At 53.2% G+C, this 22,387-nt stretch overlaps 2 protein-coding genes across 2 annotated transcripts; one reads left to right on the top strand and one right to left on the bottom strand.

Moving 5' to 3' along the window:
• The first annotated feature begins 8,249 nt into the window (after window positions 1-8,249).
• Window positions 8,250-12,632, top strand: OAZ1 (ornithine decarboxylase antizyme 1). The gene is given in 6 exon segments (XM_050321480.1): window positions 8,250-8,434; window positions 10,941-10,998; window positions 11,000-11,086; window positions 11,183-11,355; window positions 11,909-11,994; window positions 12,112-12,632. Coding segments are annotated over 6 exon segments (651 nt in total). The 5' UTR covers window positions 8,250-8,318; the 3' UTR covers window positions 12,243-12,632.
• A 2,470-nt stretch (window positions 12,633-15,102) lies between these two features.
• On the bottom strand, window positions 15,103-18,922 carry PEAK3 (PEAK family member 3). Its single transcript, XM_050321528.1, is given in 6 exon segments — window positions 15,103-15,758; window positions 15,761-16,670; window positions 17,109-17,222; window positions 17,274-17,764; window positions 18,010-18,125; window positions 18,816-18,922. Coding segments are annotated over 6 exon segments (1,830 nt in total). The 3' UTR covers window positions 15,103-15,666.
• Window positions 18,923-22,387: the final 3,465 nt, after the last annotated feature.

The raw sequence follows: 22,387 nt of genomic DNA, 5'->3' as shown, positions 1-22,387 counted from the left end.
GGTCAGAGGAGGCACCTGAAGGGAGCAGAGGAGTGAGATCAGCTCCCACCTCCCTCTGTCCTTCCCTTTCTCCCAGCCCCAGCTTCCCAATCCACAGGGATTGGAAGAAGTTCCACGCTCCAAAGGGGCTGGAAGGACTGAGGAAGCACTGGAAGGTTAAACACGTGAAGCCCAGCTCCTGTTTCCAGGATGTGTCCGTGTGTGAGGCCAAACAAACGTGGAACCCTCACAGGGAATAAGGAACTGTGAGTTGGGAAATTCTTGTGCCGCAGGATGAAAGTCCAGGAGAGCAGCAGGAAGGCAGAGCAACGGGAAAGGACTCACCCAGCAGGGAAACCCTGAGCCCAGAATGGACAAACACTTATGTGGGGATCAGACAGACGTCCAGAGGAAAAAAGCAACGGGTTCAGTAGCTAAAATACCCCAGAAAAACAGATTTCAGCACGAATTCTTAACTCCTGTCCTGTTTATTTTCAGCCGCCACAGCCACTCCCTGTCTTTTCCTCCATCTCCCAGGCAGGAGGTTTTCAGCTCATCACCTGAACTACTGGGTAAAAGTCACTGGGAGCAGCAAATCAGACTAACTAGGTCGTGGCTCCAACCCTGAACAGCGATTTCAAGGATTCTTGCCTTCCCCTGAGCCACCTTTTTATCTCTCAGCACCTCAGGAAATCTGTCGGTCTCATTAAGAGCTCTGAGCGCCCGCTCAGCTCTGCACAGAGAGGGTTTTTCACCTCCCCAAAGACTGCCCCTGCCTCTGGGGGTGGATTGTGGGCTCACAGACACAGATTGTGGGAAGAAACAGCTCCCTAAAACCTGGTTTCTCTGGAAACCCCAGGACAGGCACGGTGCTGCTCTCAGCTGGAAAACAGCCAGCGCTGCGGTCACACCTTCCCACATCAACCAACCCTTCGAATCTCAGAGTTAACAACAAGCAGGAGGCAGGGCAAGTTAATCTGTAAGCTAGACCAGCTTCATAAACGAAAACCTGTGGGAAAACTGGAAAATTCTAGTAGTGTAAACGGAGCTGCCTTCGGTTCAAGCCTCCCCTCCTCGGTGTGTTGGCAGCTCGGTGCCTCCTTCGGGGGCAGAGTTTGCTGTCAGGCCCTTGGGGACACCACGTAAAACACCTGTTCTTTGGATTTTGGGTTGTCACAGAGCAGGTTTGTCCCTTTTGGGGGGTGCCAAGGCCTGCACAGGCCGGGGTGTGCTGTGCAGAGGGGTCTTTCTGGGCAGGTTGTTGCAGGGACAGCTCTGCCTGTGTGTGGGTAAAGGCTCCCTGGAGCTCTCGAGCTGCCACCTTTCCCTCAGCCTGAAATTGGAGAGTACTTTTTTTTTTTTTTCTCTATTATTTTTAAAATGTAAACAAGCCAAGCTGCTAATCTGGCCGGGTGGCTGGTTCCAGCCCTGCTCCGGGTGCAGGGATTGCTGACGATCCCAGTGCACAGAGCCCTGAGTAAATATTGGTTCAGACACGGGTGGCTCGTGGGCAGAAAGCACGAGGCTCCTGCAGCTCAAACAAACAGCCTGGCAAGAGCAGCTCTGCCAGGGCTGGATGTCCCTCCTTGCAGCACCCCCCACCCCGTGAGTGACTGAATCCACAGCGATTTACACCCAAAATAAAGCAGCACAAAGAGGGAAGCAATCCCTCTCTGCCAGAGGTTGTTCTCAGGAGTGAACCGGTTCCTTGGCCACACTTTAAGGGGAAGCGTGGGCTACGACTTATTCCAGGCAAAACAACCTTCCCTGCCCTCCGGGCTCGTTCATTTTATCGGTGGGAAAATATGCTCTTATCGCAGGAACGATCTGATGGGGGGGGGAGGTGGGGAAGTCTCCTTGGAATATCTGCATTTTAACGAGCTGCTGGGGTGAAGTTTGAGCAGGCAAAGCTGCCTCTTGAACTCAGACTTTAGACACAGGTCTTAACGCTCATCCTGCCGGCATCTGTTTGTTTTGATAACATTTCCAAACGAAACGAGGGCTGACAAAAAGCCAAGCCAAGCCAAGCCGGGGCCGTGGCGGGCATTTCCTCATCCCTGAGCTTGGCTGCTCCAAGCACAGCAGGAGCTGAAGGGAAACGAGAAACGAGCCACTCCTTGCCCATCCTCTCACCTGCCTGGGAAAGCGGCTTGTCCTGCACATGGTGATGGACTTGTGGGAGAGAGCAAAAATTAAACGAAACAGGAACTGTTCCAGGGGAGGGTGTTGGGGTGTTCTTTCACTTCATTGTTTTGTAACCACCTGGGAATTCCTCATGGCCCCTTGTTCGTGGCTGGCAGCAACACCCAGAGGAAAATCGATGCAGAGATCAGGCTTAGGGAACATTAATCTTAAATAAAAACTCAGTGCCCGAGCACTCTTCTTCCCCAAGGAATCCTAGGGTGCCGTTCCTGGAGCGTTCCTTGTGTCTCCTGCTCTTGGCCAGCCCACTTCTCCAGCTGATTTTATTTCCTCTTCTCACCTCAACCTTCTCCTCCTCAGCCCCACGTTATTTTTAGGTGGAAGCTTGAGCAGCAGCTCCTGGTTGGTTTGACCCTGCAAGCTCCAAGAAAACAACTCAGCCCTTCCCAGGTGACGTTGGATTCCACCCCCTACATCAGATTTGAAAGCGTTTTAAACATCTGTTCCCTCATCTGCATTCAATTTCTCTTCGTCCCAGCTGGTTTTAAGTGGAAAAACAGGGATCCCAAGTTTCTTTGGTTGGCCAGAACCAGTGACTGCTTTCTTCTAGTTCGGTATCTCCCCAAAGATCTTAGGAAAGAAATTCTTGCCTGTGCTGGTAAACACCTAAAATTCCTGCCCCATTTGGCACTGGCAGAGTCTCCTTCCAGCTCAAGTGGGTCTGCAGAAAACCTGACCTTCAGACAAAATTGTTCTCACAGAGAAAATGAGAGTTTTCCAGCTAGAAAAGGTGTTCTAATTACTTGTCCCACAAAGATCAGAATAGATTCTGACACGCTAAATGGTGATTTAGTGGGGGAGTGTTTAAAATTAGATAACTGGTAGTTAACTGTTACCTGTGAGGAGATGAAGTGCTAAGGAAGGAGTTGGGTTGATTTAAGAGCCTTTTTTTTTTATCACTTTTAAAATGTAGGTCTTAAAACTTTAGAGATAACCCCGTCCAGTGTTCTGATAAAGCCTCACAAGTCTTTGCCGTCCTTCATCTCCACACAGGGCTGACCAAGATGAACATTTCAATTATTCCATGACTCAAACCAGCTAAATTGCAGGGTGAAGTCATCACACACAGTGATTTCTGTGAAAACATGTCCTGATGGACATCTCTGCCTCAGCTCCTGTCCTGTTTTGGTGCTTGGCTGCATCTCTAGACACCTCTGACAACTGTAAGCACAAGCAGAGTCTTCCTGCAGTGGAAACAGAGAGAAAGGGCAGTCAGAACCACTTGATTTTAGAGCCTGGCTCAAGGAATTAATTAATTAATATCCCTTATTACCATTTTTGGGGAGTTACTAAATGTGGACTGCACATGCTTTAGGAGAGAGCTCATGTTTTTTTTTCCTTGTTGCCCTCCCTGGTCAGCGAATGTGAGTGAGATCAATGCCAAATGCCATAATCATCTATTTCCACCTTCAGGAAGAGCAATGACAGGATGATGCAGCTGAGCAGAAAGTACATGTCAAGTAGAATTTATTTTCCCCCTTCCCTGGAGCTTTCTTTTTGTTGCTCCTCTAGAACAGGGATGCAGGAGCTGCTTCAACTGCAGCTGCTCCAGCAGCCTCCTCTGCAGCAGCAAAGCACAGAAGCACCAATATTTGCAGCTGGGTTATTTAATTCTGCTTTAGTCACCTGGACAACAGAAGGCTTTATCTTCCCTCCTTGAAATATAACATGTAACTATGGTTTCAGGATCTCAGAACCAACAGGTCTTAGGAGTGTTTCAGCTCCTGAACATCTTTCTGAGCACTAATCTGGTGCCACCTGAACTTGCAAACCTGGAAAGACAACGAAGAGGAAAGACAGTTACTTATCCCATGCCCATTTCTTGCAGCCACCAGTTTCCAAATTGACTTTTAAGCTCTTCCTGTGCTGCCACAAACTCTTCTTCCAACCTGTTTCAGGAACTAAAACCCACAGAAGCTGGACAAAGAATCATTAAGAGGTGATTTTGACTGATGTTTGAGACCTCTTTAGTGAGAAGAGGCTGAAAATCACGAGGAAAGGAGCCAAAGAAGGAAACTCTAGGAAAAGCAACTCCTCAGCCTGAAACAATTGCAGCTCAGATCCGTAACACAGAGTTCAGCTGTGCTGCTGCTTTTCTGTACTTTCTGCGTTAAGTGCTCTGCTTATTGAGGAACTCAGACTGTCCAAGGCGCTTTCCCAGGTGGTTTCACGCAGCCCACTTGCTGTGACCTGCTTGTGTAAGAGGCTGGAGCAACTGGGACCTGCCCTGAGCTCCCTGAGGAGCTCCCTGACAATTGACACAATATCCCTGCAGCACCTCCCGCCTGGGGGCTGTGCCGGCCCTTTGGAAGGGATTTGTTGGAGGTGAGAAGGCTGTGGTGCACTTTGGTGGTGTATTTGGGGACACCCGTGTTGGGTTTGGGATGAACCTGAGCCTCAGGACTGTGATGGATGAGAGGCTCTGTTTGCAGCCGTTTGGAAGATTGAAATAAAATAAAGAGATGAAGGAAGGGATAAAGCTGGTGGGGAGTGTCCAAAGGAGGGACAGGGAGATGGGGACAGGTCTGAGGAGCAGCTGAGGGCACTTGGCTGGCTCAGCTGGAGCAGAGGAGACTGAGGGGAGACTCCTCGGGGGCTGCAGCTCCTCCCGAGGGCAGGCGGAGGGGCAGGCGCTGAGCTCTGCTCTGGGACCAGGGACAGGAGCCAGGGAAGGGCTGGAGCTGTGCCAGGGGGGTTGGGATGGATCTCAGGGAAAGGTTCTTCCCCCAGAGGGTGGTGGGCACTGCCCAGGCTCCCCAGGGCAGTGGGCACGGCCCCAAGGCTGCCAGAGCTCCAGGAGCGTTTGGACAACGCTCTGAGGGACAGGGGGGGATTGTTGGGGTGTCCTGGGCAGGACTAGATGATCCTTGGGTCCTTTCCAGCTCAGGGTATCCCAGGATTCTATGAATCTTCCCAATGTGTTGGAAGCTGCTGTGCCACAGCAGATGTGGGCAAGTAGGAAGGGCTGCTCAGACATCACCTGTCAGGGCTCACTGCTCCCAGAATTCGATAATTCCAGGGATTGTGATGCCGAACTGGGGATGCAGCCAGGGCAGCTGTGACCCCCCCACAGCTGGAAAGGGCAATCCTGGCAGACCAGGGGTAAAAAGCCAGCTGGAGGATGGCAACATCTCAGAGTGCCTCAGCTGTAATCCTGGAACTGTGAGTCAGAGGCTGCCCCGGGAGGGTTTTATGAATCACTGTCGCTGCTGAAGGGAAGTGAGGCCAGGCCACCTCAGCAAAACTGCAGCTGGAACAAATCCCCCGGGATATTTAACACAAACCCAGCACGGCTCGGTCGGGCTTTTGCAGAGCTGCTTTTGCCTCTCTCCAGGCGCTGGGCTGTGAAGTGGAGCGATGGCCCCTGGAGGTGCCAGGTACTCAAAGGGTCCAGAGCTGTTCCCAGGCGGGAAAACAGCAGCGAAGATGAGTCCTCCACCGCAGAGCCATCAGGAGGAATTACAGCGGGATTAGCACATGAATAATAAATGCCATTATTGGGAAGAATGAAGTCTATCACCCAGCGCTAATGCAGCCCTTCCACCCACTAACACATCCACCCGCCCCCATCAGGGAAAACCCTCGGAACACAACACATGGATGGATTGCTGCATCTGCTCCCGTGTGCTCCGTTGGGGCTGGATATCCTGGAATTGCAGCTGTGCCGCTGTTTCGAGCTGGTCCCTGGGTAAGGCGTTAAACACAAGGCGCTTTCCCCTCCGTAAATCAACACCCAAAATCTCCCGAGGTGAAAGCTCTGACGCCTCATTTGTGGGAGTTAAGGGAGGGTTCCTGCAGCAGGCAAAGGGCTTTCCTCTCGCACCTCTTACTTTCCATGATTCCCAGATTATTCCCTGGCTGCTCTCCAGGCCAGGCTTCTCCTCTAAAGCTGCAGAACATTTGTTTTTCTTTTTCGACCCACTTTGTTCCATCCTGGGCAATCAGGAGGTGGGTGGGGACTTAGACACAATTATCCTCTGCAAAGTGGAACCAATCAATGGGTCATCCATGTGCTCAGAGCTCCTGGACGGGAATATTTCAAAGCGAATAAAAATAAGTAAGATAGTAGAAAAAAAAACAAACAAACCAACTAAAAAATGCAGCCATGGCACCTGAAGGCAATAAATTAAGTGTGTTGTAGCTTGAGTTGAACGAAGAAAAAAGGAATGCAGCCATCTACAATTTTCTTAATAGAAAACCATGATTGTCATAATCATTACAGTGTCTCTCTAGTAGTTTTATTTGGCTCTGTAAACACCTTTCCCCACTTAATTTACAAGACATTCCTGCCTGAAAACTCCATTCAGCATCACTTAAACCGTTATTTGGAGCTTCCTCTCCATACAGGATAAATCCACTTTTTAGGAGGTGCCCCCTGATGAGCTCCTGACTTGGTTTTCAGGCTGCAACGTTCAGAAGTGGCTCATTCAAAGACCTCATTCCCAAAGTCATGGGAATTGTGACCTATTTGCTGCTTTAGGATGCATTTTGAAGCCTGACCCTCACCCCAAAGGGAGGAAGGTGCATTTTTCCATCAATTCCATCCAGAAGAGGCGCCCAAATTCCCATCTTTTCCTCCAGGCTGTTCTTGCTGTGGGGCTGCAGCAAGACCCAACCACAGCCCCAAAGCCCGGATTTCCAACCCTCCTGGCAGGAGATGGAAAGCAGAGGGCAGGGTATGTTTGTTCTGGGCATGAGCCCAACTTCTGCTGTGTAAATAACCAGGATTTACCCACCTCCTCACTAAGGCACAGCCAAATGCCTTCTTAGCTTAAAAGATCATCACTTACCAACCATTCCCCATCCCTGTTTCCTATAAATCCATAAACCAACCATTCCCCATCCCTGTTCTACCATAAAGCAACTATTTTTCATCCCTATCCCCCTCTTAATCCATAAACTATTCCCCATCCCTATTTCTCTATAAATCAACATTGCCCATCCCCATTCCCCTATAAATCCATAAACCAACCATTCCCCATCCCTGTTCCCCTGTAATCCCATAAACCAACTATCCCCCTACAAATCCATAACCCAACCATTCCCTATTCCTGTTCCACCACAAATCAACGTGATTTCCCATCCCTATTCTCCTATAAATCCATAAATCAGTTATGTCCATCCCTATTCCCCTATTAATCCATAAACTATTCCCCATGCCCGTTCCACTATAAATCCATAAACCAACAATTCCCTATCCCTATTCCACTATAACTCCACTATTCCCCATCCCTATTCTCCTGTAAACGCATTAACCAGCTACTCCCCTACAAATCTATAAACCAACCATTCCCCATCCCCAATTCCCTGTAAATCCATAAACCAACCATTCCCCATCCCCAATTCCCTATAAATCCATAACCCATCCGCTCCAAAGGCATCCAGGAGAGTCCGGGGCGCAACCACAACCCAAACACCCCCCAAAACCAGACCAGAACCCCAGCCCGCCCTTATCAGGCCCTCTGGCACTCCTCGAGGCGTTCCACTGGTGTTTTTTATCCGAACTTTCCCCTCAGCGTGGAGCTCCGCGCACAGCGGGGAGGGCTGCGCTGCCCCCCGGGCTGCCCCCTCAGAGGGTCCCGCTGCCGCCCCTCCACCCCCGGGGCTGCACCGCGCGAAGCCCCCGCGTCCCTCCCCGTCCCTCCCTGTCTCTCCATGCCTTTCCAAGTCATTCCAAGTCATTCCAAGTCTCTCCACCCCTGTTCTTCCCCCACCCCCCCGGTTACCTCAGCCGGGCGGGGCGCGGGACTCGAACCGGCGGCTCCGGGGACAGTGAGACCTGCGAGGCGCCCGCTGCCCCGAGCCCCGCCGGCCCCGCCCACCCGCGGCAGGCACAGCCAATCACAACGCGCCGTTACCCCCCGCCTCCCCTGCTAACCCGTGCTCGCCGTCCCACCCCCACTCTCCTTCAGCCAATAGAAAGCGGTGATTTCTGATTGACACCCACACCTTTCAATGAGAGGCGTCTCTCTTTGGGGGCGTGTCTCGCGGAGAAGGGCGTGGTCTCAACGAGGGGGCGTGGCGTCGGAGGGTATATAAGGAGCCGCTGCGGCCGCGGTGCCATTTTGTGTAGCAGCGCCTGGGGAGCGGCGGGCCGAGGCGGCGGAGGGTTTCGGGGTTCGGACCAGAGCGGCCGGATGGTGAAATCCTCCCTGCAACGGATACTCAACAGCCACTGCTTCGCTAGAGAGAAAGAGGGGAATAAAAGCACCATCATGCCCGCTGTGCTGAGCCTCAGTACCGGACAGAGCAGGTGAGGGGCCGCGGCCTCTTTCAGCCTGCTCACCCGCCGGGCGCTCGCTGCCTCCTTCCTCCTTCCTCCTCCTCCTCCTCGTTGTCCCCTTGCCCGGTGGCCTCCCCGGTGGCCGCGGAGGGTGTGGGGGAGGCCCCGTGGGCAGCGGGGGAGGGGCGGCCTGGCCCCCGCCCTGTGTGTGGGCACAGGCGGGAGGGGAGAGTGGAAAAAACCCACCGCAAAAAAAGAGCTTTTTTGGCTCCCTGGGGCTGTCTCGGTACCCCTGAGGGCACCGGCGACACCAGCAGGGCTGAGTTTGGGGGGGGGGGGGGGGGCAGAGGGGAAAAGCAATAATTAGGCAAAGATACGGAAGGATTGAAGGGGATTTATCCCTTTATGTAACCGTGGACACTCCGGAGAACGAATCGAGGGTAAGAGTGTTAGAGCTGGGGGTTCCGAGCTGCCCCGAAAGATTAAAGAGCCCCCAGAGGTGCTGGGAGGAAAGAAAATACCTGAACTGGGGGGGCTGGGGGTGATCAGGGCTCCGATCTGCCCTTCACACCTCCTGTGTGGGCTGCGAAAGGAGATTTTTCGCCCTTTTTATACTTGACTGCGGTATAAAGGTGGGTTTTTTTATTTCCCAAGAGGCGTTAATGCACGTAAACATCGCTCTGAAATATATTTATGGCTGGGAACCTTCATGTTGCACCACATTTTATGGGGGAGAAAGGTGAAATTGTGACGGGGATTGCTGCTGCACCCTCCTGAAAAGGGTGTTGAAAGGTTTATTTGTAAGGAAGAGCAGGGATGTACAGTCCACAGTCACCGGGATATAAAATAAATAATGCTGGTACCAAGGAAAATTGGCTTTTAAACAGCCTTAAATTGAACACCTACTTAATTAAAAAAAAAAAAAAATTGAAATTTTAGTTTTTAAATAGATCTATATAAAATAAAATATATAAAAATATATTAAATATATAAAGTTTTATCGTTGAAAATATATATGTCAAAATATATAAAGTTAAAATTTCACGTATAAAGATACATTAAATAAGTTAATAACAAAGGTAAAAAATGTTTAAAATAATAAAATACGCATAAAAATATATATAAGGAACAAATTTATGTTTTAAATATATAAAATTAATTGCTTAAAATATAAGTGTAAAGTTTAAATTTACATTTTAAATATATATATAAAAATAAACATGGGTCAGATAAACAGCAGTTAAAAACGTATGTTTTAAATAAACATCTAAAATATAAAACATGCAAATATAAAGTTAAAATCTATATTTTAAAATAAATATATTAAATATATATATTAAATATATAAATATAATAAATAAATATACTAAAGTAGAATTTTACATTTAAAATATACAAAATAAACATATATTAAATAAACGTAAAATTTAAAACACACATTTTTAGTAAAAAACTGTAATTGCTCTATATAGATAATTTTTTGATATATTATATATATATATATATAATTTAGCTTCCAGCACATATTTCCCCTCACTGCTCATTCCCAGCCTTTCTAATACGGATTATCCATCACAAGTTTCAAGCTCCTTAAAATTAAAAAAAAAAAAACCACCCCAAAATCGCTGAAACCGCCGTGCTGAGGGGTGCAAAATGGAGGCTTATTTTGGAGCTGTTTATTCGGATTTGCAAATGGCTGCAGTGGCTCCTGGCACTCGAGACAGGACGATTGTGAAAATCTCCCCAAGGGCCTCGATTGCTGCATCTGCTGAGATGACGCAACTCAAGAGTTGAGCCTGCGGGTGAAGGATGGTGCAGAGGGAGGGGCCAGCTCTGCTCTGCCACGGGAGGAGTTAAACTGGGCTCCGGAGGGTGGGCAGGAACTTCGAGAAAAAAAAAAATAAAAAAAAAAAAAGAGCTTTGCATCCTCGAAACTCGATGTTTTCCCCTCCTGGAGCAGCGAGGAATTCACTGGCAAAGGGGGTTTGGAGGTTTGCAGGTGTTCAGGTGTGGGCTCAGCTCCTCAGGCTCCTGGAGTGTGATCTCACAGATGTCCCCTGCTTGAAATATTTCCTGGAGTTGCCTGAGCTGGGAGTGCTGGTGGGAAGGGTTGAGGTGTAACCAGGGCTGGATATCCCAGGGAAAAAAAAAAAAAACCAGCCTTGTTTTGCTGGGCTGGGGTTTGTGCTGAGCGAGAAGACAGCACATTCCTGCAGAATGGCTCTTCTGACATCACCTCAGGCCTGGCCTGGGACAGAAACACACCTGGCTCACGTCAAACCGAGAGGAGTTTTCCTCTCTGACTTGGTCTTTCCCTGCAGGAAAGGCTTTTCCCTTAAACTGCAGGAGCAGCTTTGTGGGCACGAAGCAGCTCCTGCCCCTGCTCTGGAGGCTCCTTTGTCTTCCCCCTTGCTGGGCATGCAGTGGGAGGAGCCCCTTGGCCTAGGCTTGCTTTATTTCTTTAAATCTCGCCGTCTGATGAGTGTGTCAATGCTTTGTGGGTCCCCGTGTGACTGTCTGATGATCCCTTTTGCAGTTCCAGGGTTCCCTTCAATTGCTGTAGTAACCTGGGTCCGGGGCCTCGGTGGTGCTCCTGATGTCCCTCACCCACCCCTGAAGATCCCAGGTGGGCGAGGGAATAGTCAGAGGGATCACAATCTTTCAGCTAATTTATTTTATTCGGTGAGTATGAGGCACAAAAAGCAGCTTTTTTTTTTTTTTGGAGGTGTTCCTTGCCTGAGGGGGGGAAAAAATAACCCTGCACGTATTTATTTGCAGGATAATCGGCTGAATGTAACAGAAGAACTAACATCTAACAACAGGACAAGAATTCTCAATGTCCAGTCAAGGCTTACAGATGCCAAACACATTAATTGGAGAGCAGTGCTGAACAACAACAACCTCTACATAGAAATTCCCAGTGGTGCTCTGCCTGAGGGGAGCAAGGACAGGTGAGAGAAAATTCAGGATGAACTCCTCTCTTGGCAGTGGGGTGGAATAAACTTTTCATGTTCTGAAAGCTGAAATGATGCTGCTGGATGTTCTCCTGGGAGAGGCTGCAGCTCAGTGGTCCTGGTTTGAGCTGCAGGCAGAGCCACCTGGGATTTGGGATCCCACTGTCTGGGATTTTGGGCTGTTTTGTCCCTGGGGAACTCCAGCCTGGCTCAGACTCTGTCACTGCAGCTCCTCCTTCAGCTGCCCCAGAAGACACATTTTCTGTGTCATTAAGACTTAGATTTCTGCCCTCAAGGTCAGCCTGGGGCTCAGGGATCTCCTGTTGGTGGCAGGCTCCAAGCCATGCCTCTTCCTTAGGAATTCCTGTGTGGAATGGCCCACTATCTCTGCAGGAAGCTCTTCCCTGCCAGAGCCCAGGGAGTGTTGGAACAGCGCTCAGGCCCAGGCTGGGATTGCTGGGGCTGTGCAGGGCCAGGAGTTGAGCTCCATCCTCTGTGTGTCCCTTCAGGACATTCAAAACTTGACACCTCGTGTTTCTCCCTCCCTCAGTTTTGCAGTTCTTCTGGAATTCGCTGAAGAACAGCTTCGAGTGGAGCACGTGTTCATTTGTTTCCACAAGAACAGAGATGACAGAGGTGGGTGTTCCCCTCGCAGCTCCCCTGGAGGTACAACCTGCAGCTCTCAGCTGAGCTTTGCTGTTGAAGGGGGCAGTGCCACGTGGGTGAAACTTTTGTCTCCTTTATGTTTTGTAGCTGCATTGCTCCGAACTTTCAGCTTTTTGGGCTTTGAGATTGTGAGACCAGGGCATCCCCTTGTCCCCAAGAGACCAGACGCTTGCTTCATGGCCTACACGTTGGAGAGAGACTCAGCAGAAGAAGATTAGATTGCAGTGTTTGCCTCTTTAGAGCTTTTCTTGTTGTCCATAAAGATGATTCCTGTAGAAATTTTGTCAACATCTTATTCCAGTCTATATATATATATAACTCTGTACGAAACGTTGTGACCCAGCTGCTTATTTTATTTTTTGTTTCGTTTGGTTTGGTCTTTTGTTGGTGGTGAGATGTTGAAAATTTTGGGGCTCCACGTTTTATTTCCTCTGGAATTTTTTTTTTTTTTTAAATTTTTTTTTTCGTGTGCATGGTTGTGCAAAAACAAAACCACAAATAAATGCTCCCTCCAAATTAGCAGTATATTTCTTGAAGTTTAATATTGTGTTTGTGATACTGAAGTATTTGCTTTTAATTCTAAATAAAAATTTATATTTTACTTTTTATCGCTGGTTTTAAGCTGTTTAAAATAAAAAAAACAAAACAAAAAGACTTTGCACTCTTGAAGAGGTGGCTCTGGAACTGCCCCAACCATTAAAAGTTGCAGGTGTGGAAAGGCTTTGCTCGTTCTTTGCTTGACTTTGGAACTCGTGGATGTGCTCTGCCAGGGCTTGGAATAATCCAGCAATCCTGGAGAAGTGAGTAATCAGCAGCTTGGCCATTCCCACTGGGAATTGGGATCTCTGCTAGGGAGGGTTTTTTAGGATCCTTAGGGTGTGAGTTGGTTGGGAAGTCACAAGTGGAAGGTGAGAGAAGCTCTTGGGGCTGCTTTGAATATCAAATATCCCACTTAAATAGCTGTAATTTCCATGTTCCCAGTAACTGGAGGGTGTTGGCTGGGCAGGGTGGCTTCAGGAGTTTTTTTGGGGGTGATTTAGGAAGGGTTGTGGCACTTGAGGCTGAGCAGGCTCCAGAACTCTTCTTGGGGAGCAGATTGTGGTTGAGAGGGGTGAGGAGAGGGGCTGTTCCTGGGATCCAGAGTCATCTGTTGGTGTTCAGGGTGGTGACCAGAAGGGAAAAATGGCTCATTGTGGTGCTGGAATTAGCAAAATTTGGGCTGGGAATAATCAAATTGTCAATTATCATTGAGCTGAAGTTACATCAGTCTCTAAACAGAGCTTTAAAGAGTGGTATTTTCATTTTTTCCCAATACTTGCAGGCTTGTTTGGCACAGTTTAGGCCAATGAATCCTTCCTGTTATAAAACCTGGGAGCAGGGCATGGGTTATTTGGCCAGGTTATGCTGGGAGTGTGTAAATAGAAGCATGGGGTGTGTGTGAGTGCTCTGGGGGGGATTCAGACTGGCTTTGGGAACAGGGAATGCTGTGACCCCACAGGCCATCCCTTTGGCTGGATCTGGGCTTGGAAGTCCTGGGATTGTGTGGAATGCACCAAAATATTCCACAAAACAGCTTGGAGATGCAGCAGGGGGTGGATCTCGAGGTGGGAGTGATCAGGGATTGTGGTGCGAGGTTGGGGTTCTTGGTGGAATTCAAATTGGGGTCTCCTCCCCAGGTCTCTTCCCAGTTCTCTTCTGGCCCTACAATCGTGCTCTTCCTACAGGGATTTTTGGAAAGGCAGTGACAGGACTCAGCAAAACAGCCTGAAGCTGAGTCAGGGCAGGTTTGGGATGGATCTCAGGGAAAGGTTCTTCCCCCAGAGGGTGGTGGGCACTGCCCAGGCTCCCCAGGGCAGTGGGCACGACCCCAAGGCTGCCAGAGCTCCAGGAGCGTTTGGACAACGCTCTGAGGGACAGGGGGGATTGTTGGGGTGTCCTGGGCAGGGCCAGGAGCTGGACTGATGATCCCTGGGGGTCCTTTCCCTCTCAGAAGATTCCAGGCTAAGGTACCATGACCAGGGGTGGTTGTTCCTCCTCTGGTGGCAAAGGACTGACCTTCCTAACCCGGCTGTCAGGAAAAATTCCCGTTTGCCTTTGCTTGTGCCATGTTTTTCTCTCCACAGAGAGATGTTTGTGCCCCTGCCTTAAAACATCACAGTCCTCTGGAGATGTTTTTGCTGATCTTGGGTGCTCCCAGCTGCCCCTGGCAGGAGGAGAGGGGGTCACCCCAGCTGGAAACCAGAACGGGGGTGCAGGGGGTGCTCAAAGCTGCAGATTTTGTCTCTCCAGGAGGAGATGCCTGTGTTTGGGGAGCTGCTGCCATCTCGTAGCCAAGGCAGATACTACAGGAGAGGAGGCTGGAGGAGAGCAGGGCACCCAAAATCCCATCATGGCACTCAAACCCCAGTTCTGTGCCTGGGTGCTGCCTGTGCCAGGCTTTGGGTGGCCCAGCCTTGGTGAGGAGGCTGTTCTGGAGGGTGGGGGTGTCTGTGGGCACACCGGGGGTGCACAGGCTGTCCCTGCTGCTGTCAGGGGATGGAGCCACAGAATCATGGAATTGCTGAGGCTGGAAAAGCCCTCTGAGTCCCAACCATTCTGCCAAGGCACCACTAACCCACACCCACAGGTTTTTTGAACGCTCCCAGGGGTGGTGATTCCACCACTGCCATGGGCAGCCTGTTCTGATGCCTGACCTCCCTTTTGGTGAAGCAATTTCCCCTAATATCCATTCTAGATGGCTGTGAGCGGATTAACAATTACTGAATAATAATTGAAATGACCTGAGCAGGGCCTTGATGGTCCCTCAGCACCCACAGGGGTTTGGGGAGCGGGGTGCAGGTCCCACATGGTGTGTCACAGCAAGGAGCAGATGCATCAGCCTTTCCTTGGTTGCCCATAAACTCACCTGAGCTATTTACTAGACACCAAAGAGGCTGTTCTGGCTGAACACCCCCGGGCAGGGAAGTTTGGCTTTGTGTTTCCCTCTGGATCCCTCACTGGAGTGTGTAATTCTGTCAGAGAAGCACATAAAGGCCCAGTGTTTAAGAGGCTCAGCTCCAGGTTTTATTGAAGCTGTGGGGCTGCTGCATTTCCCCCTTCAGACTGTCATTTTTATTTGTGGCTGTGCCACAAATCCTTTCTGAGAGGCTCAGGCTGTGGGAGCTGCTGTGTTTCTCCTTTGCTGAGGGTGCATTAAGTTGTCAGGTGTGGCTTGGGGTGTTATTTAAAACAGCCACAGGAGGGGGCTTGAGGGGGGTTTTGTGCAAATTCTGAACCTTACAAACTTCCCTCAGGATAATCAGCCACTAAATTGGTGCTTGGGGCTCCCATCCAGCCCCGTTTCCTGAGGTGCTCCAGTAAACCAGACTCAGCATCAGCCAGAAATCATGTGAGGGTGTAAAAACACACCCTCTGTGTGTGGGAGCTTGGTCCCAGCTCCCATCGTTCCTGAGCTGCGGGGGAAGTGGCTTTGGATTTGCAGTTTTCCCAGTGAAAACTGGGAGCTGATGGATTTCACAGATTCATGGGATGGTTTGGGTTGGAAGGAACCCTAAAGACCATCTAGTTTGCTCATGGGCAGGGACAGATTTGTCCACTGGGCTCTTGAGGAGACCTCTGGGTGGGCTGAACTTGAGCTTGGCTTTAGGGAGCATCATAGAGATCCTGGGTGACTTGGTAGAGGGTGTGTTCAGTGACCTCCTGGAAGTACTGGCAGCACAGCCACTCCTCCAGGCCGGCTCTCCCCCTGCCCCGGCCGAGTTCTCCGCAAACCTGAGGAGCAGCAGAGCCCTCTTCACCTCCACCCAGCTCTGGAGCAGCGGGAGGGTCTTCCTGCTCCTGGCAAAGAGCTCCTGGCGTGGCCCCCAGAGCAGGACCTGCAGGATGCTCCTGGCCTGGGGGATGGAGGCCCTCCTGGAGGGATCCCTGTGGAGGAGCAGCGAGGCCAAGTGCCGCAGTCCCGCCGAGTAGATGGACAGGGAGGGGATTTCGGGGAGCCTGTTGCTTCTGAACCCCAAGGCGTCCTCCAGAGAGATGTCCACGTGCAGGATCTGATAGATCAGCCTGCCCAGCATCAGCTCATCTGCTGCTGGGGAGGTGGGTGCAGCCAGGCCCTCGGCCCAGTCCTGCTCTTGGCTGGTGGAACAAGGTCTTCGCTTCTCTTTGGCCCTGAAGAAGCTGCTGATGAGCAGCCGTGGCAGGGACAGTCCCAGGGGCTCCTTCTTGCCTCGCTGGCTCCCGGGAGGACACGGGCACTGCACCAGCAGCAGCTTCTCGGGGCTGAGGTCCCCCTGCCCCACCTTCTGCCCCTGAAGGTGCTCCAGCCCCAGGCACAGCTGCAGGAGCAGGAGGCAGCCCAGGCGTTCGTAGTGCCCAGGGCTGGTCCTGTGCAGCTCCTGGGACCCCTTCACGAAGTCTGCCAGGGTCTGGTGGGGAACCTCGGCACAAATGAGCACCTGCAGGACGGGGTGGGTGGCAGGACAGGCTGGCTCCTGCCTGGAAGGGGACTGGCTCTGCTCTCCAGGGTTTCCTGGGAGCAGCAGCTCCCGGGGGAGGCGGTCGGTGAAGCGGCAGAGCAGGCGTTGGATGCTGCAGTGTGGCCCCAGGGAGCTCTGCACCCCCAGGCTGGAGCAGCACGGCTTGGGGACCTGCAGGGACAGACAGGACATGGCCAGCTGGGCGAGGACAGAGCCATGGGCCACCCCAGCAGCTCAGGGCCACCCTTTGAACTCCCTGAGCAAGAACTGGGATGGGAGGGGGGGATGGAGTAGCCCCTCAGGAAAGCTGCAGAGCTGCTTGGATGGGTCTCATCCTGCACTCCAGAGCAGCCAGCCCTGCTCCAGCCTCTCCTTTGTGTACGCTGGTCCCTCTGGACAACTTGCCAGGACATGTTCCCCAGCAGTGCCCTTCTCCTTGGGCCCGTGGGAGTGTCACCCACGGGAGTGTCACCCCTGTCACCCCCGCCAGCAGCACCATCTCCTTCAGCAAATGCAGAAGTAGGTGCAGAAAGGGGAAGCTGCTGCATGACGGGGCAGGAGCCATCTCCCTCTGCACCACCCAGAGCATTTTACCAGTTCCCTCCTTACCTTGGCTGCCAACTCCAGCTGGCTGTGCCCGAAGGTGAAGCCCACCCTGAAGTACCAGGCGTCCCCGCTCTCACAGCACGGCTCCGGCTCCAGGATCCTCAGGGCTCCCCAGCGCTTCCCCACCAGCTCTGCCTCCAGCAGCTGCTGCTGCTCCTCCAGCCCCACCAGCTCCTCCTGGATGCGAGCCGAGAGCCGGGCCAGGGTGGCTGCCTGGCAGCCCAAGAGCACCCCACACACCCCGGCCGGGCTGTGCAGGAGCTGCCCCAGCTCCCCGTCCGCTGTCCCGAACGTCAGCTCCCTCAGGCTGGGGGACGGGCCCTTCTGGGGGCTGCTCCAGGCTTCCCCCAGGCTTCGGGACTTGGTCAGGGGCTTCTTGGGTCCACAGGAGGGTCTGTCCCGAGTGGGGGTAGGGCTGGGAGCCCCCTCCCCGTGCCGCAGGTGGGATGGTGGGACGCTGTAGAGGACGCTGCCGGCCCCTGGTGTGGGGTCACCCTGGCAGTGGTGGGATGGTCCCTGCTCCGGGAGGGACTCTGCTCGCTGGAGCTGCTTTTTGGGCAGTGGGGGAGGCAGCGGCTCCTGGCTGGGCTGAGAGAGGGATCTCCCAGCTCCTTCCCCTCGGCTCGCCTTGGGGGGGGCGAGGTGAGCCCGCAGCTCTCCTGGGGAGGGAGGAACAGACATGATGGAGGAGAAGAAAGTGGGAGCAGGATGGGAGGACAGACACGTCGTTCTTTGCCCCACTGGATATTTCCTGCCCCCCTCCCTGGATATTTCCAGCCCCAGCACCGGAGGGGTGACCGATGCCGCGGGGCAGGGCGGGGACAGCAGCGGCTCCATCCCCACCCCATCATCCGAGGTGACACCGCGGCGAGCAGGGGGACAGCGGGGTCGGGATGTCACTCACCCACGTTGCTGTAGATGAGGGCTGGGTCGGGGGCCCGGGCCGGGGTGTCCCCCATGGGGGTGGGCGTTCCGGGGGCACCCAGGTCCAGGCTGGAGCAGCGGGAATGTCCTCTGGCCCTGCAGGGAGCCGGGATCAGTGTCACCCCCACCCCCCCCGAGGGGGTTCTGACTCCTTTCCGTGCCGGCTCACAGGAAGAATAAAGAGAAAAGGGGAAGCAGCGGCCTGGGGAGGTTGGTGGTGGGGTTTTGGGGCAAAACACAGCGAGTTTGGTGGCACAGTGACTCCCCTTTCGGGGGGAGGGGTGGTGCCGGGGGTGGGAGATGCCTCGGGGGCTCCCCGTGTGCTGAGCGACATCCCAGCGGGTGCAGGGTTGGGGTCTGCCCCGGGGGACCTGTTGGGTGACCCCGAGGAGGACAGGACGGTGGGAGAGGTGTGGGACAAGAGCAGGGAAAGCCTTTCTAACCCCTAGGCAGGCCCGGGGGGGCTAGGACGGGGGTCTGTGTGCGGGGAGGGAGAAGGCAGAGCCCAGAGGAGGAGGAGGAGGAGGAGGAGGAGGAGGGCAGTGGGACGGAGCCGCTGCTTTCGCTTCCCCATCCTGGCCGGGCGCTGACTCCGCTGCCCTCAACGGTACCGAAACCACCGTGGCTTCCTCTAAACCTGCTCATTCTGGGACAGCCCCTGCTGAGCAATCCAAGGCTGTGCCCCGCTCGGACCCCTCGAACCCCCCTCCGAACCCTGGATCATTGCCCTGGAGCAGCCGTGCCCGAAGCTCCTTCCCGGGCCCCCTTTGCAGAGCAGTTTGTTACCTCGGAGTTTTCCCTGGCAGCAACGGAGGCCTGGGGGACTCCAGCTCCATATCCTGGATCCGCAGCAGCTCCCGCTGCCCATCCCGGGCTCGCCAGGCTCTGGCCATGGCACCGCCAGGAATCGCCCTTGAGCGACTCTCGGCACCCCCTTTGTGGGAGGATGTTCTTTCAAAACCTGCTCCTTGCACGGCTAAAGGAAGCTGGAGGTTGGGCCTCCCTCCTTGGAGCCCCCAGAGCCCCCTGGCATCCTGGGGGCAGTGGATTTGTGTCCCTCAAGCTGCTCCTGGAGCTTCCTCCCTCCTTCAGATGGCTTTGGAGGTGGCTGCATGGGTGGCAGTTGTGTTGAAAGAGGGATTCCCACCATAAAAACTTTCCAAGTCACATAATTAATTCCCTTCTCTCCAGGTTGTGTTGTCAAGGTGGAATTGTTTTGTGTTCTTCCATGTTTTTGCCGGGATTTCCTGTAGCTGCTGCACTAGAGGAGTGCAGTTCTTAGAAAACACATTTTTTAGTCTCCCAGAACTTTTCAGGTGCTCAGAGAGCACAAATGACCCAGCTCAGCTGCTGGAACAACTCCTCCCATTGCTGCCTGTCCCTCTGGGATAAAGTCACCTTTATAACCATCTAAATCTCAAAATATTTTAATATTTCCTCCCTTCTATTCAGTCTTTGGAATAATGAATCAGTGATGGCCCTCATTAGTGTGGGGTAAATGAGTGACTGAGCCCCTCTCTGGGGAACCAACTGCAGGGATTTCCCTGGGAGCAGCGAGGCTGGGATGAGGATTTGGGGGATGAGGATTCCATGAAGAAAGTGGATTTATCCGCAGTATTTTCACTGTCGGAGCCTGACCACAAAGCCCTGGCACTGGGCACCTCTTCAGGGCTTTGGGGGCCCGGGGTGGGACTCAATGGGTGCTGTGAGCCTGAAGGAGGAGACCACCCTCCTCCAGGGTTTCTTCCCCATGTGTTTATTTTCCAACCCCCATTTCCCAGCCGACCCCAAGCAGACTGGGAGGTTGTGCCTGTTGGCCCTTGGCCAGGGGCCGTTTCTGTGAAGCCCAGGCCGTGTGTTAGAGCTGATAAAAATACATGGGAGGGGCTGAGTCATCCCTGAATCTGGCACCAGCTCAGGGAGGGTGTGCAGGACTCTGGGAGATGCCACCTTGCACTGGTTCCTGCACCATCCACCTCAGGGTGCCCAGGGGCTGCTGCCCACCCTGCCTGGCAGTGAATCTTGGCTTGGTGCTGCTCCCTCAACACCTCACCCAGGGCTGAAATGCTGTAAAAATGAAGAATATCAAGTGGAACATTTAAGATCCAGGAGGATTTGGGGCTTGTTGATGGTGGTCAGCACAGGGTGGGTGTATGTGTGTCATTTGTGTCCATGACAGTGACACAAACTGCTCTGAGCAGCAGCAAATCACAGAGCCACAGGATGGGTTGGGTGGGAAGGGACCTTAAAGATCATCCCATCCCACACCCTGCCATGGGCAGGGACACCTCCCACTAGCCCAGGGTGCTCCAAGCCCCATCCAGCCTGGCCTTGGACACTTCCAGGGATGGGGCATCCACAGCTGCTCTGGGCAACCTGTGCCAGGGCCTGCCCACCCTCACAGGGAACCAGAGATTCTTTGATTCCTGAGGAAATTGGTTTCTGTTCCTAGAGGGAAATAGGACCTTTAAAGGCACCTGCTGGAAAATTGCATTTTCCTAATTGTCTTTATTTTCTGGTGTTTTGGTTTTTTTTTTCCATGACATTATTCCCAACCCTTCACTGCTGTGGGGATGCTCCAGGCCTGGTTCAGGGCAGGTTGGGACGATCCCTGTGGCACTGCTGAGCTGGGTGGGCACCGTGGGCACTGAAACCACCTCTCAGCATCTTCCATCCTGGCAGCTCATCCCCAAAAAGCTGCTGAAGGAGTGAGTCCTAACTCCCAGGGGTGTCCCCAAGGTGCCCCCAAACCCTCAGGCACAGGCAGGAACTGAAACCCCAACCCTTCACCTCCTGGGCACTCCTGTGCCAGGCAGGACTTCTCTATGAGCAGGAAATGAGCAAAAAAAACCTTGATTTCCTCTTTTCCTCTCTTGCCCAGCCTGTGGGGGCTGCAGCATCCTGATAATTTTGCAACCAGGGCCACCCTCCCTCGTGCCCCTGAGGGGGGTGCTGGGAGCCTCCCTCGCCCCAGGGGAGCAGTAGGGGATGGAATTTTGGGGTGAAGAGGCTGGAACTGGCCCAGGGTCCTTTTCTCCAGCAGATGGAGGCATTGCTTTGCTTCCACCACCCTGCAGCCTCCCGGTCCCAGCCCACTCCGGGAAAGCCGGGACTGGGGCTGCCGTGGGAGCAGGGAGAGGGACACGGTGGGATTTGGGGAGGTGCAGCAGCCCCTTTGTGGGGGACACAAGGACAGGGGGGCCCAGCTAGCTGGGCAAGGGACACTGGGGTGGCCTTGGCCTCGTGGGGATGGTGATGGCAGCTCAGCCAAGGGCTGGGATGGCCTTGTGTGGGGTCAGGCTGGTCCCTGGGGCTGGTGGGACGGGAAAGGGGACCAAGGGGGTCACTTCAGGATTAGAAGAGGAACCACCTCACAGAGTCACAGAATATGCTGAGTTGGAAGGGACCTAAAAAGGTCACTGAATTCAACTCCTGGTCCTGCACAGGACCATCTCCAAGAGTCACACTCTGTCACTGAGAGGATCATCCAAACACTCCTGGAGCTCTGGCAGCCTTGGGGCTGTGCCCACTGCCCTGGGGAGCCTGGGCAGTGCCCACCACCCTCTGGGGGAAGAACCTTCTGCTGAGATCCATCCTGACCCTGCCCTGATGCAGCTCCAGCCATTCCCTGGTTCCCCCAGAGCAGAGCTCAGTGCCTGCCCCTCCTCTGCCCCTGCCCAGGAAGCTGGAACTGCAGTGAGGTCTCCCCTCAGTCTCCTCCAGCTGAACACACCAAGTGCCCTCAGTGTCCTCACAGGGCTTCAAATCGAGGCCCTTCCCCATCTCCGTGTCCCTCCTTTGGACACTCTGATGGTTTCATCTCTTTTTTACATTGTGTCCCCCCAAACAGCCCCCAGGACTCGAGGTGAGGCCGCCCCAGGTCAGGGCAGGGCAGGACAATCCCCTCCCTGGCCCGGCCGGTGATGTTGTCCCTGATGCTCCCCAGGACAGGGTGGCCCTTTGGGCTGCCAGGACACTCTGCTGACTCAGGTCCAACTTGCCACCCACCAGGACCCCCAGGGCCCTTTCCCTGCTTTCACTGCTTTCCAGCCTCTCACTCCCAGTCTGTCTCTCCATCCGGGGTTGCCCCATCCCAGAGGCAGAATCCAGCACTTCCCCCTGTTGAACTTCCCATGGTTGGTGATTCCCAGCCCTGGGATCTGCTGAAAAGGGGAAAAAACCCCCAAAAAACCAAACGAGTCACAAAAATCCCTTTTTTTTTCTTTTTTTTTTTTTTTTTGCTCACAAATACATTTCACATGCTCGTTACATAGAAAACTGGGCCAGGTCTGCACCGCCCAAATCTGCCTTTGCTCCCTCTGTGAGGGTCTGTGCCCCACTCCCCCACCCCCACCCAC

Source organism: Myiozetetes cayanensis, unplaced genomic scaffold, assembly GCF_022539395.1.
Source record: "Myiozetetes cayanensis isolate MyiCay16 unplaced genomic scaffold, myiCay2020 scf26, whole genome shotgun sequence".
NCBI classification, from domain to species: domain Eukaryota; kingdom Metazoa; phylum Chordata; class Aves; order Passeriformes; family Tyrannidae; genus Myiozetetes; species Myiozetetes cayanensis.
This window is presented reverse-complemented; position numbering and strand designations above follow the sequence as displayed.